At 36.4% G+C, this 17,530-nt stretch overlaps 1 protein-coding gene across 8 annotated transcripts in view; it reads left to right on the top strand.

Annotated features, from left to right (window-relative positions):
* The window catches only part of tanc2b (tetratricopeptide repeat, ankyrin repeat and coiled-coil containing 2b), a 236,267-nt gene that overhangs the window by 117,107 nt on the left and 101,630 nt on the right, over window positions 1-17,530 (top strand). For all 8 annotated transcript variants that reach the window (XM_055004166.1, XM_055004171.1, XM_055004170.1 and 5 more), the window contains one exon: window positions 3,389-3,568. In XM_055004166.1, the coding sequence (XP_054860141.1) occupies window positions 3,389-3,568 (180 nt within the window). The remainder of the gene's footprint in view (window positions 1-3,388; window positions 3,569-17,530) is intronic.

Below are 17,530 nucleotides of genomic sequence, written 5' to 3'. Positions count from 1 at the left end.
GCTGCACTGGAAAAAATGCCTCTCTCAAAACAAGAAAAAAAGCTTATTTCAAAGAACTTTTACCTTGAAATAGGTGAAAAAATCTGCCAATAGAACAAGTGAAAAATGGCTTGGTAAGATTTCTGGAAATAAGATATGATATTTAGAATACTGAGGTCTTAAAATTAGCTGGGAAAACTTATTTTAAGCTCCATTTTACTAGGATTGTCAAGCTCAGGTGTCTTAAAGTAAGCCAGACATGCTTAAAAAAAAATAGTAGTTTTTCACTCAAAAATAGATTTTTGCTGTCATGTAACCTCCTAATTTGAGATGTATTAAACTTATTTCGAGTTTTCTTGTAAAATACACCTCAAAACAAGATAATTTCAAAATTATTTGACTTAAGATATTTAAGATGCATTGTCTTAACCCTCCTGTTGTCTTCATTTACAGGCACCAAAAAATATTGTTTCCTTGTCTGAAAAAAAATCCAAAAAGTCTGCAAAAAAATTTCACAAATTTCTGAAAATTTACAAAACCTTCAGGAAGAAAATTCCAATAATTCCTTAAAGGTTTCCCTTAAAAGTTTTATTTAAAAAAAAAAAAAAAAAAAAATCCCCCAAATTTGGCAAGAAAATTTTTGTAAATATTTTCAAAAAATTTGTTAAAATCTTCCAAAAAAATCCTAAAAATATCTAAAATGATTCCATATATATCAGTAAAAGTTGTAATATTTTCTTTAAGAACATTCACATAAAAATCAACCAAAATCCAGCGAAATTCATTGGATTTTGGTTGATTTTTATGTGAATGTTCTTAAAGAAACATTTTTAACATTTCTTTTTTTCCACCAAAAAATGTTCAAAGAATTCCCAAGATGTGGAAATCAGAAGTTTAACTGTGAAAATATATTATTTTTTCCACATTTTCAAACTTTAAAACGGGTCAATTCTGACCCACAGGACAACATGCGGGTTAAAGACTTCCAGAATTCCTGGAGCTCACAGTTTATCTGCTACTGACGCAGGATCGACAGCACCTGCGCTCAGGAAAACAAAACACCCTACCTGAGTTCTCCCTCGGCTCAGAGCTGTGCATTACAGACACATTCCTCAACACGTTCGCTACCTCTTCTTACATAAACTCCACAATCCCTTCCAGCCGCCACAAGAAGTGCTTTCCACCTGTTTGCACCCTAGCAGCAGCTCTCCACACTGACAAACAGCTCCTTCCTCATCACCGCTGCAGCTCCTGTGACGTAATCAGGTACGCCCTTCACCTGAGTGTGAGAGCGCGAGGTGTGGGACTTTTTCAACACAAAGCAGGCGTGTAGTCACGTCTCCATGCTGTTTACAGAGACTTAGAGAGCAAAGAAAACAACAGGGTGAGCCTGCACGATGAGCACATGATTAAAAACAACCACACACAAACACATACATTTTGACTAAAAATAAGACAAATAGACTTGGTAAGATTTTGAGTTTTTGCAGTGTGGCAGTTTTGTTTTTGTTTTTTTTGTCCACCGGCGAGTGTGTGTTTGTGTGTGTGTGTGTAAAGTTTAAAAAAAAAAAAAAAAACCCAAGTTGTCATAATTTGTGGCTTTTGAAGCAAGAGAGGAGCAGAAGGTGGATAAGTGATGGTGAGTGGTTGTTTCTGCTCCGTCTGTAATTGTTGCTCATTGTGAGAGGCTTTTTTTCCCCTTTTTTTGTAAATAAAACGCTCTCTCGTGGTCATGACTGTGCTATTTCTTTTTAGTTTGTTTAAACACATTTCAGATGGTTAGAAAATCCTCCTTTATTATATGGAAATTGTGGGGTTTTGTGTTACTGTGGGGTTACCGAGGTCAGTTTGTAACAATAAATGTGAGCTGCACGTGTTGCCTTCAGGGCTGTTCTCTGTTCTGGGTCAGTCCTGTTCCACTCAATAACGATGCTGCACTGATATCAGTAGTCAGGGACGAGGCTGAGGTACTACCTCCTCTCTAAATGTCACACGGTTTCTACAGCAGGTGAACAAATTGGAAAAAAGAAGGCAATCAAATCCAAAACAGTAGCCACCTAATAAACACTGTGAGAGCTGAAATGATTAGTCATTCAGCAGAAAAATGCTGCGCTTTCAATGGTCAGTAAATTGTTTGTCGTTTATCAAGCAAAATGTCAAACATTCCAGCTTGTTAAATGTGAGGCTTTGGTGGTTTTCTCAGTTTCATATCATTACAAATGTTTAAAAAAAAAAAAAAAAAAAAACAAAGGCAGGAAACGCTCTTGGGCTGTTTTACAGTTTTCTGATTTCACGTTGACAGTCAATTAAAAAATTCAGTAATGTTAACCCTCTAAACCCCGGGCAGGTTCTGGGTCTTTCTTTTTTGCTCCATCATATTTTTACCCACTGTGGGCTCATTTTTCACTGCAGTATAAAGTCCTGCACCTCTACGGAAACAGCACAACAATGACTAGAAGAAAACAGAACTATGCAATCTATTTTGCCCAGTATGATCTGGTTACTATGCCATAAATTGTGAAAAAAGAAAAATTTATCAAATTTTTAAGTTTTTAAAAAAAAAAATGTATAAATATGAATCAACATTTGGAACATTTTTCCAAGTGTCCACAGGTGTTAGCAATATTGGAAAAAATAACGGTGACTCTACATAATATAGATATTTTCCTACTTATGTTTTTCATTTCCGTACTCGTCTCTGTTTAAACACATCCTGCAGTTCAGCCGAAAATTACCTACATTTTTGTCGCGTGACTTTTGATCACAGCCGAGTCATTATTGGCTTCACAGTTGTACAGAGCAGTCCATATTTTTAGTTTTTTACAGAATTTAGTTAGTGGAAATGGTTCTATTTTAGATTTTCAATAAAAAGACTGCATAATAAAGATATTTTGATATTCCCATTCCCATTTTGGGCTTTGTTTTGGAGATGTTTTCAGACAGAATTGCACCTTTCAGATGAGTAGTTCAAACATTAGTGAGAAGTTAAAAATCTGACAATTGTTTTTGTTTTTACAGTTTCTGGTTGTGATAAAAGGTGTAACTGTAGTGATTTTCAAAAGAAAATACAACCTGCTTTTTAAACCAGGGTAAATATATCAAATAAATGCAAAATAAATCCAAAACCATTGTCTTTGTGAATCAAAAAAGTGTTATATTTTTGTCCAGATTGTGTCAAATATGTCTGTCCAGCTTTATTCACTGTTATAGTCAGGATAAATCCACATGCAACTGAAAACCTGTCCATTGACGGTAGATGTCATCTTCGATCAGTTAAATGTCAGATTCTTCCATGAAGTCTCTTTACTGTCATTGCAGGAACTTATTTTGCATTTGTCCCAGCAGTGTTAAAATGTTATTAAGGAAACCGTCTCTTACCACCACATTGTTTTCTCCTCCCATCCTGCAGGTGGCAGCATAGACAGCGACTGTGTCTTTGAAGGAGACTACGCTGTGCCGCCGCTCTCCATGACCGAGGGCATGCAGCACATTCGCATCATGGAGGGCGTGTCGCGCTCTCTGCCCTCCTCCCCGCTGCTCACCCACCAGACCATCAGCGTCCGGCTGCAGCCAGTGAAGAAGCTCACAGGTAAAGATGCTGCAGCGACAGAGGATTCACACAGTCAGAATCAGCTGAGCAGTGCTGTCACATTCTCCTACAACGAGGGTTTGGGAGGAAAACTAACAGATGTGGGGTTAAACCTGGCTCAGGTTGTGTGGCTGTTTAGCTGTCCTTCCCCGTTGTACAACCCCTGGCAAAAAACTATGGAACCACCAGTCCTGGAGGATGCAAATCACAGACATGCCACAAAAATAAAGTCTTTTTTTTTCATTTTATTTTTTTTTTATTTAGCCTTCATTTAAACAGGTCGGTCTCGTTGAGATACAATCTCTTTTTCAAAGGAAGCCTGGCCAGGACAGCAGCCTGAGAAACAAAAAAGTGCAACAATTAAAAACAGACAACACCAACTCACACAACAAAATAAATAAAATCGATGCTAGATTAAAGCACAGGATTAAGGATTTCCATTAACCCTCCTGTTGTCCTCATTTACCTGAACCAAAAAATATTGTTTCCTTGTCTGAAAAAAATCCAAAAATTCAGCAAAAAAATTCCCCAAATTTCTGAACATTTGCAAAACCTTCAGGAAGAAAATTCCAATAATTCCTTAAAAGTTTTATTTAAAAAAAAAAAAAAAATATCTCAAGTGATTCCATATATATCAGTAAAACTTCTAATATTTTCTTAAGAACATAACCAACATCCAGCGAAATTCGCTGGATTTTGGTTGATTTTTATGTGAATGTTCTTAAGAAACATTTTTAACATTTGTTTCTTTCCACCAAAAAATGTGCAAAGATTTCCCAAAAATGTTGAAAATGTGGACATCAGAAGTTTAACTGTGAAAATATATTTTTTTCCCACATTTTCAAACTTTGAAACGGGTCAATTTGACCCGCAGGACGACACGAGGGTAATTTGATACTTGTATAGATATGTTATTTTGCACTATTTGACACTTTTGTTTATATTTAGTTTGCCTATTTCTATTTATATATTTATATACATATATGTATATATATATATATATTTATTGCGTATATTTATTCTTTATTCTTATTGATTTTTTGGAAGATTTTTACTCATTTTTTGAAAATATTTACAAGAATTTTCTTGGCAAATTTGGGGGATTTTTTAAAGCTAAAACTTTTAAGGAATTATTGGAATTTTCTTCCTGAAGGTTTTGCAAATTTTCAGAAATTTGAGGAATTTTTTTTGCTGCATTTTTGAATTTTTTTCAGAAAAATAAACAATATTTTTTGGTGCCCATAAATGAAGACAACAGGAGGGTTACAGAAGGTAAATCATCACAGAGTGGTTGTTCACAGTCAGCTGTCAGCTTTAAGCGACTTTAGTCTGTGATCCGCTTTTTTTCTACTAAATTAAAGGGAATGAACATCCTCCAAGACTGGTGGTTCCATAGTTTTTTCCAGGGGTTGTACTAACACAGTCTCCTTAACCCTTCACTGTACGCTGCAGGCAGTAATCAGAGTCACGCACGCTGAATTAAACCAGATTTTATGAAACTTAGAGAAGAGGAGAGATGCTTCACCCTGATAAGCAGTAATCCTCTCCTGTATTACTGCACAACCATAAAGTGGGGCTGAGCTGCAACCACCACACGTTCTAATTCTTCTAATCACCAAAGTCACACCTAACTGACGGTGTCAAGAACAGCTGATGGACTGCTGCTGCCATCGGCTCTGCCCTCCCTTATCGCCTTCTATATCCCACCGCTAATCGTCTCCTTCCATGCTCATCTCTGACATTCAGGGAATGTGGAAAATTGCCTCCCCTCTGTCTCCCCCATTAACTGGATTATGAGTCTGTGTCGTGTTCTCTGTGCTGTTATTACAGAACGTTGGGAGGGGGGAAGCTGTGGTTTCGGTACACAAGGCGGTGTGGACAGCTAAGGCTTACCGCTGCCGTGCCGTATTTCAAAACCAGAAATGAAATATTGACATTGCAGCTTCATCCGATATCAGTGCAGCCTCCACACAGGAGCAGAGTGGGTGTGAAGGACTTTAAAGCTCCTTCCGGCAGCCGCCACTAGGGTGCACCAGCCTCTCAGCGTTAACCATTTCACCATTTCTGGAGCGGGATGAGGGGGGATTGTGATTTTTACATCACACAGAATGATTTATGGTCTCTCCCGGGTTGTCCAAACTGTGGGTTTTAATCCTCCTGTTGTCCTCATTTACGAGTACCAAAAAATATTTTTCCAGTCTGAAAAAAATCCAAAAAATCAGCAAAAAAATTCCCCAAATTTCTGAAAATTTGCAAAACCTTCAGGAAGAAAATTCTAATAATTCCTTAAAAGTTTCCCTTAAAAGTTTTATTTTAAAAGAATCCCCCAAATTTAGCAGAAAATTCTTGTAAATATTTTCAAAACATGAGTAAAAATCTTCTAAAAATCCTAATAATATCGCAAGTGATTCCATATATATCAGTAAAACTTCTAATATTTTCTATTAGAACATTCACATAAAAATCAACCACAATTCAGCGAAATTCGCTGGATTTTGGTTGATTTTTTTTTGTGAATCTTCTTAAAGAAACATTTTTTTTAACATTTCTTAAAAAAATGTTCAAAGATTTCCCAAAAATGTTGAAAATGTGGACATCAGAAGTTTCACTGTGAAAATGTGTTTTTTCCCCACATTTTCAAACTTTAACACGGGTCATTTTGACCCGCAGGACGACACGAGGGTTAACCATTTAACCATTTCTGATGTGCCGGAGCAGGATGAGGGGCTGATTGTGATTTTTACATCATACAGAATGATTTATGGACTATCCAGGGTTGGCCAAACTGTGGGTTTTAAAGAGGAAATGCACCACATCATTTTCTCTCATTTTGGCTGGGCGTGCCATACTGCTGTACAGGCCTGTGTGTGTGTGTGTGTGTGTGCGTGTGTGTGTGTGTGTGCGCGTGCGTGCGTGCGTGCGTGCGTGCGTGCGTGCGTGCGTGCGTGCGTGCGTGTGGATAGCAGAGGCGTTTTTCTTTCATTTTTTTTCTTTGTGGGGATCTGGGCATAAGAATTAGATTTCAGACCAAGCCGATCTCATCACACTTTCTCCTCTTTTCTGTGCCGTCTGAGGAAACATCTCTGCTCGTGCCGTTTGTATTTTTCCTCCTTTATTCAATCTTTCCTGGCAGATTTTGGCCCCATCTGATGGCTGCACTTTGATCTGCGGGAATCAAAGTGAATTTTTCAGAACATCAGCGTGTATGGGAGTCTGTAAATACACGTGTGTGTGTGTGTGTGTGTGTGTGTGTGTGTGTGTGTGTGTGTGTGTGTGTGTTGCTTTCTTGACAGCCAAGAATAGCTTGATTAACGACGTGCGTCGCTGTCTCATTTGTACTATTCTGATTCCAGGGCTGACGTAGGGAGAGGTCTCTTAGCAGCGTTGTTGCACATGTCATCATTTGGCTTGATGTATTATACCAGTCAGGTGCGGCTTGTTGTGAAGCCCGCTTTGTGTTTTTTCTGATTTTAAATGAAGTCCTGGGGATTATCTCCTTTTTAATGTGCCTTGTGTTTCAGCCGTGTGTGGTTTTTCTTTTTACCTTTGCATAATTAGCACACTTACACCTGTCATCTTAAGTGTTCGTGTTTGGTGGCGGTGAGCGTTTACCTTTTAGCAGGATTAGCCCTTCACTGTGTTAATCCTCGCAGATTTATGTCTGTGTCGCATCACTTATTGTGTGTTGTGTTTGTATCGCCTTGTCTGGTGAAATAATGAAGCCATTTAAAAAAAGAAGAGAACATAAAACTGTTTGCTGATTGATGTAGGTGTGCTTGACCCTCTGAACCCAGAGCAGCTTCTGGACCTTTTTTCTTCCTTTCCTTTCTTATTTTTACTCACTGTAGGCTCATTCATGCTCTGCAGTATGAAACAGCACAACCATGACTAGAAGTGGAGAACTCTGAATTGTATGCTGTGCAATGTTATAATGACATAAATCAGGAAAAAGAAAACAACAAAACTTGTATTTCTTTGACTATTTCAACAGGTATGACCAATACTGGAAAAATTAATGGTTAAACCTACATAGTATTGATATTTTAATGCATTTTTCTTTTCCTTGAATAAGCACATCTTGCGGTTAAACTGAAAAGTCTTTGAATTTTTTTCCACGTGAATGTTGGTCGCAGTTTGTCACTTGTGGCTTCACAATTGCACCTGGACACGCAGATTTTTTTGTTTTTTACATAATCTAGTTAGAGCAAAAGATTTATTCATGGTGAATTTTTAAATACAAAACGCTGTATAAGCACGGCCTGCAGTTCATCCCAGTTCAGCCAAATATTCAAAATTTTTGTCACATGACTGTTGGTCACAGCACAGTTATAAAAGTTTTAATGGTTGCACCAAGGAGCATGGAATTTTTAGTTTTTGACCGAATCTGGTTAGTGCAAATGTGCTATTTTTGGTGAATTTTTAAATGAAACATATAGAATAAAGTAATTTTGCAGAAATATGATGATTTGATTTAGTTTCTTGACCAGATGGCAAGTCATGAATCAGATGTCAGAGAGTTCGAAATCTGACAATTCTTTCTGGTTTCATATTTTCTGGCTCTGATACTGGTTGTAATTTTGTTGATTTTTTTTTTTTCTAACCCTCATGTCGCCCTGCGGGTCAAAATTGACCCGTTTTAAAGTTTGAAAATGTGGAAAAAAAATATATTTTCACAGTGAAACTTCTGATGTCCACATTTTCAACATTTTTGGGAAATCTTTGAACTTTTTTTGGTGGAAAAAAGAAATGTTAAAAATGTTCTTAAGAGAATATTAGAAGTTGTACCGATATATATGTAGTCACTTTAGATATTTTTAGGATTTCTTTGGAAGATTTTTACTCATTTTTTGAAAATATTTACAAGAATTTTCTTGCCAAATTTGGGGGATTTTTAAAACAAAACTTTTAAGGGAAACTTTTAAGGAACTATTGGAATTTTCTTCCTGAATGTTTTGCAAATTTTCAGAAATTTGTGAAATTTTTTTGCTGGATTTTTTGATTTTTTCAGATAAGGAAACAGTATTTTTTGGTGCCTGTAAATGAAGGCAACAGGAGGGTTAAAGACAACATGCCTCTCAGACCCGCTGATGGGTTTTGTGTTTCAGTGGTTTAAATCTTCCCATCAGGTGTTGTTGTTCAGATCACATGACAGTCGGACTTTACAGCCGTTATAGGAGCTAAACTCTTCTTGCCATCAGCGCATCTGATCGAATGACAACCAAAAGCCCCTGGAAGGCCTGAGGTGTCCTCCGTCCTTCACGTCCTCAATGAGCTGCGTCTGCTCTGGAGTGGCGTCGAGCAGCAGATTGTATTTGGGCTCAGCCTCCTCAGCTTTCTCACTCTTTAATTAATTCAACTCAGCGCCACTTCCTGCACAGCTTGACAATACCGAGCTCGCAGGCCAGAGATGGCAGAGGTGAGAGGACTAGTGGTGGCAGAGGAGTGCTTTAGAGAGCAACAAGAATAACTAAAAATCAGCAGCAGGTCTAAAGGCTGCAGCACTTTGATCCCCCCGGTGGCCTCCACCAACCCGGCCTCTCGTTGGGCCTCCTGCGAAGCTCCTGATTGGCCTCAGGGTGGCTGAGTGGCGACGTTTTCGAGGACTTGAGTTATTCGACTGCAAGGCTGTGATAGGATGAAAATGCAATGAAAGCGCTGACCTTTTTAGAGAATCATTGAGTTTCTGATTTAATCCCCCTCTGCCTGTTGAAGACTCTCAAGGGGGCCTTTGGACGCTCGAAGGGTCAACTTGAGAAACAGATTTGTGAGGCGGGCAGGAGATATAGTGTGTGCTCAGTGCTCTGATGGTGTCTGCTGGTGGTCGCCGCTGGTTTCCTATGGAAAATAATGTAAAACCAGTAGCCATTTTTATTGTATTTGTCAGAAATGTAGGCAAATCCTTCGGCGAACACACACAAAACTGGCTGATAGAACACTGATACTTTAAAATAAGAAAGAAAAGGCATCAATATATTCACTTGTAGTCTTTTTACAAAAGCACACAGAATAATCTACATTGCATGATGAAGATATAGGTGGGTATAGATATCGCAAAGTTTAAAAAATAACATTAAATTAGTATATTATTACATTACGTATGAATTTATGTGACTTTATTTTTGTCAGTTTATTCACTATATGCTAAGGAAGCACGTGTTAACGGATCAAAAGCTCCAGAACAGCCACTGAATGGATATTGTGGTATCATTATACATAAATATTGTAATTTTTAGCACATTATGTATGTTATTTATTGATCTTAGGTGCCTTAAATTACTCCCAGGGGACAAATACAGTGACTTGAATTGAATTATTGTGCTGTCTTCAATGTAGTTTTCCATTTGCAGTTTCATTTTTGACTTTGGTCTCGATAGTTTGATGAAAACAATAACACAAAGTCCTTCGAGTAGCTTTCTTTGGAGCCCTTAAGCACATTTCACAGTCTGTGCCGTCAGATTTTAACCCCGATTTATCCTCACCTGTTGTCATGGAACTCAGACATTTTGAACGTTTGTTGCAACTGAACTGTTTGAAACAAGAAGATAGAAGCATATTATTACATAGCGTTTATATTTATGAGATTTTCTTTCTTTATCAGTTCATTTGTAGCTCAGGTTTAGCCTAAATGTGTAACGGTATGCTGAGGAAGCACATGCAAAGTGATCAAAAGCTCCAGAATATCCACAAAATGGAAACTGTGATGTTTTTTTTTTCTATTTGCAGTTTCATTCTTGACTTTGGTCTCAATATTTGGACAAAAAAATAACTTTTAAGCACAAATCACGGCGTGTATGATCTGATTTTAACCCCGATTTATCATCACCTGTGGAAGTCAAACTCCCCGCCGAGGTCAATTGAGGACGAGTTATCTCCATGACAACCGTGAACCTCCCCCTCTGAGGAACACGCCGTGGGTAAAAAAAAAAACTTGCGAGTGAAGCCGCTTTTAACACCAAGAATCAATTTTCATTCTCAAAAAAATATATTAAAGTTGGTGAAACGATCCCAGTAAAGATTCAGGCGGCGTGTGCTGGAGCCACAGTTAATAATAAACTGTAAGAGAGAATAGATTGAGGTCAGATATACATGAAAGCTGCCAGTAAAACAAGTATCGCTGCAGTTAACTTAGTTTCAACTTATTTTTACATATTTGCCAACATTTGAATAGATATATCCAGTGGTAGAAAGTAAATATGTACAAGAACAAGACAAAAATGACAAGAACAAGACACAAAACAACAAAAACGAGACACAAAACGACAAAAACGAGACACAAAACGACAAAAACGAGACACAAAACGACAAACTAAGACTCAAATTGACCAAAACAAATAAGCATGAAAAGGAAAGTACAGACAAACAAGAAATGCATTCATCTGGGTCTGATGATATATATCTATATAAATATTTATATATATATGTATATGTGTGTGTGTGTGTGTGTGTGTGTGTGTGTGTGTGTGTGTGTGTGTATATATATACATATACATATACATATATATATAATTACCCTTTCTCAAACAGTTTTATTGGTTTATCAGGTCTGGCCCATGGACTAATAAACCTCCAAGAGAAAACATCTTTTTAACCAAAGAAAGGCTGAACTACTCGATCAGGGGAAAGTTTCTCTGCATCTAACTGTGTTTTGCCAGAATGTTTGCCAACTCTTGGCTCCACTCTGGGTTGCGCTTGGAGGACATTGTTTTTTTTCTTTCTTGCTGTTTTGATTTGACATAATTACAAGCCAGAGGAATCCCTCAAGGAAAAATGCTCATTTAGCAGGAACGTTTTTAGAACAAATCATGATATAAAGCTTATCTGTCTTCTCCGCTTTGCCCTGGTGGAAACATATGTTCTCTCCAGGGTTCAGGAGACGGAGGAGGCATTTATATTCTTTAGTCAAGTAAATGTGGCTGCACTGAAAATGTTAGTCGAAGCCAGAAATCTGGAAAAGATGGCAGCTCAGGTCAATGCACACACTTCATACTCCTGTTCTAAAAGTCAGTCTAGGCTACGACACAAACTAACTAGATACTACAAGAACATTAGTCCAGCAGCTCATACACATATCAGATTTACACGACACTGATTATATAAAAAAAAGTCTTTCTAGTTATATTAATAATATTAACTTTATTTATATATCACCGTGTAAAAACAGAGTTTACAAAGTGCTTTACAGACGGGGCAAAACAACAGAGGAAGTGGAGAAATAGAGTTATATATGGCAAAAGATTTTCAAAATAAATCAATACAGCAACGTCAGATAAAATAATACAAGAGGCAAAAATGGCATGTCCAAGTAAGAAGATTAGAGGCTGAAACCATAAAAACAAGGCTTAAAAAAAAAATAATAATAGTCGTAAAAATGAGTAACACGGAAATAATTTTAAATTAAAATGAATCAGTGCAACAACACCACATAAAATAATAAAAGAACCAAAAAACAAAGGCAATAAATAAAAATGGAGGATAAAATCATACCTAAAAATGCTTATAATAATAGTGCTAATTGTATATAAAAAATTATTACAACAAAACCAGATAAAATAATAAAGGAACCAAAAATCCCATTTCTAAGTAAAGAAAAAGAGCAAGTGGAATTAAAAAAACAAAACAAAGTAAAACCATGAACAGAGGGATAGTTTATAGCAAGAATAGATATTGTAATAATTGTAAATAAATACGTAAATAAGTTTAAATTAAAATCAATCAATGCAACAACACCAGATAAAGAAATAAAGGAACCAAAAATAATCAAGTAAAGAAAAATAACAAGTGGAATAAAAGAAAATAGAGTAAAACTGTGAACACAAGGATAAAAAAAAACTGTAATAATACCAATAAAATATCCAAGTAAGGAAGAAGAACAAGTGAAATAAATTAAAATGGAGGATAAAATCATGGCAAAACAAGGCTAAAAATAACCATAGTATAGTACTGATCGTAAAAAAAAATTATTACAGCAACACCAGATAACATAAGAAAAGCACTAAAAATGTCATATTCAGTTAGGGAAAAAGAGCTAATAGAGGGCAAACCATAAACAAAAGGCTAAAAATAATAATAGTAGTTTTAATATTAAATAAATGCATAAATAAGATAAAAATGAATCAATACAACAACACTAGATTAGATAATAAAAGAACAAAAAATGGCATAAAACCATGAACGGAAGGCTGAAAATAATAAATAAATACGTAAATAAGTCACAAATTAAAATGAATCAGTACAACAAAACCACATAAAGTAATAGAAGATACCAAAAATATCCTAGTAAGGAAAGGAAACAAATGGAATAAAATAAAATAGAGGGTAAAACCATGAACAGACGGCTGAAAATAATAAACAAATACGTAAACAAGTAGATAAATAAAAGATAAAAGAGAACAAAATGACAGGATAAAATTAAAAAATAAATAAAAATCAATTAGAAGATAAAAATAGATGACATCACATCAAAGCAAGCCTATAAAAATGGGTTTTAAGTAGACTCCTTTGAAGAATACTATAAATATGGCATATTGCTATATTTCTGTCTAATTGGTAGCATTAAATCTGAATACTTCAGTAAAATTCAAGCAGCTCAGGTTTCTGTTTTAACTCTCCTTTTGTCTTCACTTACGGGCACCAAAAAATAGATTCCTTGTCTGAAAAAAAATCCCAAAATTCTGCAAAAAAAATCCCCAAATTTCTGAAAATTTGCAAAACCTTCAGGAAGAAAATTCCAATAATTCCTTAAAAGTTTCCCTGAAAAGTTTGATTTTAAAAAATCCCCCAAATTTGGCAAGAAAATTCTTGGAAATATTATCGAAAAATGAGTAAAAATCTTCCAAAAAAAATCCTAAAACTATCTAAAATGATTACATGTATATCAGTAAAACTTTTAATATTTTCCAGCGAAATTCACTGGATTTTGGTTGATTTTTTTGTGAATGTTCTTAAGAAACATTTTTAACATTTCTTTTTTTCCATCAAAAAATGTTCAAAGATTTCCCAAAAATGTTGAAAATGTGGACATCAGAAGTTTCACTGTGAAAATATATTTTCAAACCTTAAAACTCATCAGTTTGACTCTCAGGACGACACGAGGATAAAATAATTGCTCTTAGTTCCACTGCTTTGCATGTTTATTTTTAAACGATGCTACCCTCCTTCATACGTGTCTCACAGATTCCCCCGACTGCTCTGTTTGTCTATTTTTAGTCCGCTGTTGTCGAAGAATACGAGTTAGCCGGCTGCTCGTTCTCACGTTTGGTCTCCGAGCCGCTGATTGTTGCGAGCGCTGATTGCTTATTTGTTCTTTAATAAATATCTCATTCAAGTGTCAGTCCCACCAGAGGACGCCGACCCCCCGGTTGATTGATCGGCCGTGCTCCACTCAGAAACATTTAAGGGGAATTATTTCAACATCTCCCCAGATTACGCCGCTTTCCCCCTAATTAATGGCAGCAATCGATACCATTACTGCCTCCCCACAGCTTGTACGTAAAGGTAGAAAAGCGCATTTGACCTTAAAACCTGAGATTTAATTAGACCGCCTCATTTTTCTCCCACTCTTTGCGGCAATTACGAGCAGTATAAGTACATCAAAAATGTATTGTCTCTGTGGTGCTTACAGTAATAGAGTAAAGAGTGAATACGCTGAGCTAACTTGTGCATGGCCACTGATGGAGGCACAACAACGCTCAGCAGCAGTGTTGGATTAGCAGCGAGCAGAACTGCTTAGTCAGGTTGTACATCTCTCTGTGTGGGTGGTCCTGAAGAATCCACAGTAAAACAGTGCAGCTCTGCTAATTTAGCTGCTGCTGATCAACGCTTCCGGATTCTGGGCTTCTTTCACTGTTTGTTGGTGCTATTTTTTGATTTTACAGGATAAATGTCCACAGGGAGATGCAGGTTTCTCACACAGATACAAAGGACTATAATAGGAGTTTATTCTGGTCTAATCAGAACGTTGAAGATAATTATTGTTGGATTTTTTGGTGATATACGAATGAGGTCAGATGAGGAGAGAAAAATGGTTCAGATTCATCACAAATAGAATCTGGAACAGCTGAAATTGTACTTAGAATGCACAAACCTGCAAATTCTCTCTTGATAAAGCTAAGAGAGGCTTGTTTATTGGCCTAATTGAATTCTAAATAAGTTTTACTCACTGTAGGCTCATTTATGCACTGCAATATAAAGCAATGTATCTTTTTTTAAACAGTACAACCATGACTAGAAGTAGAGAAAACTCTAAATTGTGCAATCTTACAGTTATAGTGACATAAATCAGACAAAAGAAAACAACAAAACGTAAACTTCTTTCAGTATTTCTTTTTTTTTTTAAATAATAAAAGAAACAAAAAGAAATTAACATCTGCTCACAGGTATGAACAATACTGGAAAAATTAATGGTTAGCCTACATGATATAGATATTTTACTGTTTTCTTGTTGTTTCCATACTTATTTCCTTGTATAAGCACATCCTGCAGTTCAACCAGAAAGTCATTGAATTTTTTTTCCACGTGAATGTTGGTCGCAGTTGAGTCACTAATAGCTTCACAACTGCACCAAGACGCGCAGATTTTTTTGTTTTTTACATAATCTAGTTAGAGCAAAAGGTTTATTTATAGTGAATTTTTAAATACAAAATGCTGTGTAAGCACAGCCTGCAGTTCATCCCAGTTCAGCCAAATATTCAGAATTTTTGTCACATGACTGTTGGTCACAGCACAGTTATTAAAGGTTTAATGGTTGCACCAAGGACTGTGACATTTTTAATTTTTGACCGAATCTGGTTAGTGCAAATGTTCTATTTTTGATGAATTTTTAAATGAAACATGTAGAATAAAGTGATTTTGCGAAAATATGATGATTTGATTAAGTTTCCTGACCAGATGGCAAGTCATGAATCAGACGTCAGAAAGTTGGAAATCTGACAATTCTTTCTGTTTTTATATTTTCTGGCTCTGATAAGTGGTGTCATTTTGGTGATTTTTCTTTCTTTCTTTTTTTTTTTAAAAGAACATGTCTCTAAAACCCGCTGCTGGGTTTTGTGTTTCAGTGGTTTAAATCTTCCCATCAGGTGTTGTTGTTCAGATCACATGACAGTCGGACTTTACAGCCATTATAGGAGCTAAACTCTTCTGTCTCTGTGGTGTTTACAATACAATAAAATACAATACAATAACAGTACATTACAATTATAGTAACATAGTAAAGAGTGAATAAGCTAAGCTAGGTTTATTAGCCTTATTGAAATATAAATAAGGATTAAAAAAGCTACTATTTGCAGCACGTTAAATCAATCTAGCCTAGTTATTTGGCAAATGATAGCAACAGACCAACATGCACCTGCACATATTCATATGATTTCTGAAAATATAACCAGGGTTTCTGCAGGGCATTAAAAAGCATTAATAGTCATTAAGTTGATTCTGCGAAAATTAAGGCCTTAAATGGCATTAAAAATCATTCAATTTGATTCTCAGTGGCATTAAAAATTCTTTCTGCAGTTTTCAAGAAAATATTTGACAATAATAATATATAATTGTAGACTGTGATTCGTCAGATATGTGCATCTACGTAAACATGCCAAAGCATTGTGATAATTGTTCCAGCTGGTCGGGTTCTATTGCCAAAAACTGCATGTTTGGAAAGTGGCCAGCAGGCTGGACCAGGTGGAGGAGAACTGGGAAATGGAGAAAACGCAAATTTTAAATCGTTTCTGTGTGAAATATTAACCTGCTAAGTAACTAAATCTGTGCAAAAATGCTTCCACTAACCTAAAAAAAGGATTTTGCACTAAAGTACCTCAAAATTTTGCTGAATCACAGTACATGAGGAAATGTACTTTTCAGCCCTCTAATTTTAGAGTTTTGGACAAAACCAGAGATTTTATGACCTCTTTAGTGTTTTGTGACCATTTCCCAACATGATTAATCAACAACGTGCTTGTCTGATTAATTGATAATGAGATAATTGTTGGTTGCAGCTCAAACTATCATCAAACTGTAGCTAATGAACCTAGTTTCCTGCTGATTAATAAGGCCGGTCCTGTCATAGAGCTACTGTACGTGTCTGTGCTGTTAAACTTCTAGTCTCGGTACATCTTATAGACCAAACGCATCGATCCATTTGTCCTTTTTAGAAACAGCGGATGATCTTCTGGTTTCTGGACACCATAATGAACGATCCAGACTTTTCTTTGAAGCCATGATGTCATCTGAAGCAAACCTGCATTGCTTCCTGCCTCCAGCGTTTATTCTATCTTGTCCCTTATTGTGTGTTTCTGAAACAAAGCCTGACATCTGGGACATCTCAATCTCTCTCCATCTCCACGCCTCCTTAGCCAGCCTCATGTTTTTTATGGCATCTGCTGTCCTCTGTGAATTTTTTTGAAATGAACACTGACATTTGGGACGTCTCAATCTCCACGCCTCCTTGCTCCAGGACTGCACCTCGAGAAAAATCGTTCCTTCCATTATTGTCATTATTTCTTCCCCTCAACCGTCCCAGATGCCGCAGAAACCGCCGAATCATTTCTTCTGCCGAGAGGAAATGTGACATTTTCAGCTCCATTGTCGCAGGTGAAAAATAAAGAGTGAAGGTTAAGAGTAGCAGAGAGTAATTGAGACGTAAGTAGGATGCCCTGAGGAGGACGCTGAAGAAGCTGCTGGATTAAGTGCTGCTGCAGAAGTACTCGGCACAAACAGATTATTTTAGTCATGAACTATCAGGAAATGCAAACATCAGTTCTTTTACAGTTACTTGAGGGAATTAGTAGATCTGGAATCTGATGCTCTTGATTAAATTGAAATGATGAATGCAGAATAGTAAAAGAAAGAACAAAATGCTGTTAGATTGGAGGATTAACCCTCTTGTTGTCCTCATTTACAGGCACCAAAAAAATATTGTTTCCTTGTCTGAAAGAAATCCAAAAATTCAGCAAAAAAATTCACCAAATTTCTGAA

This window comes from Amphiprion ocellaris, chromosome 18 (assembly GCF_022539595.1).
Source record: "Amphiprion ocellaris isolate individual 3 ecotype Okinawa chromosome 18, ASM2253959v1, whole genome shotgun sequence".
NCBI classification, from domain to species: Eukaryota; Metazoa; Chordata; class Actinopteri; family Pomacentridae; genus Amphiprion; species Amphiprion ocellaris.
Note: the sequence above shows the minus strand (reverse complement) of the source record. Positions and strands in the feature narration are given on the sequence as shown.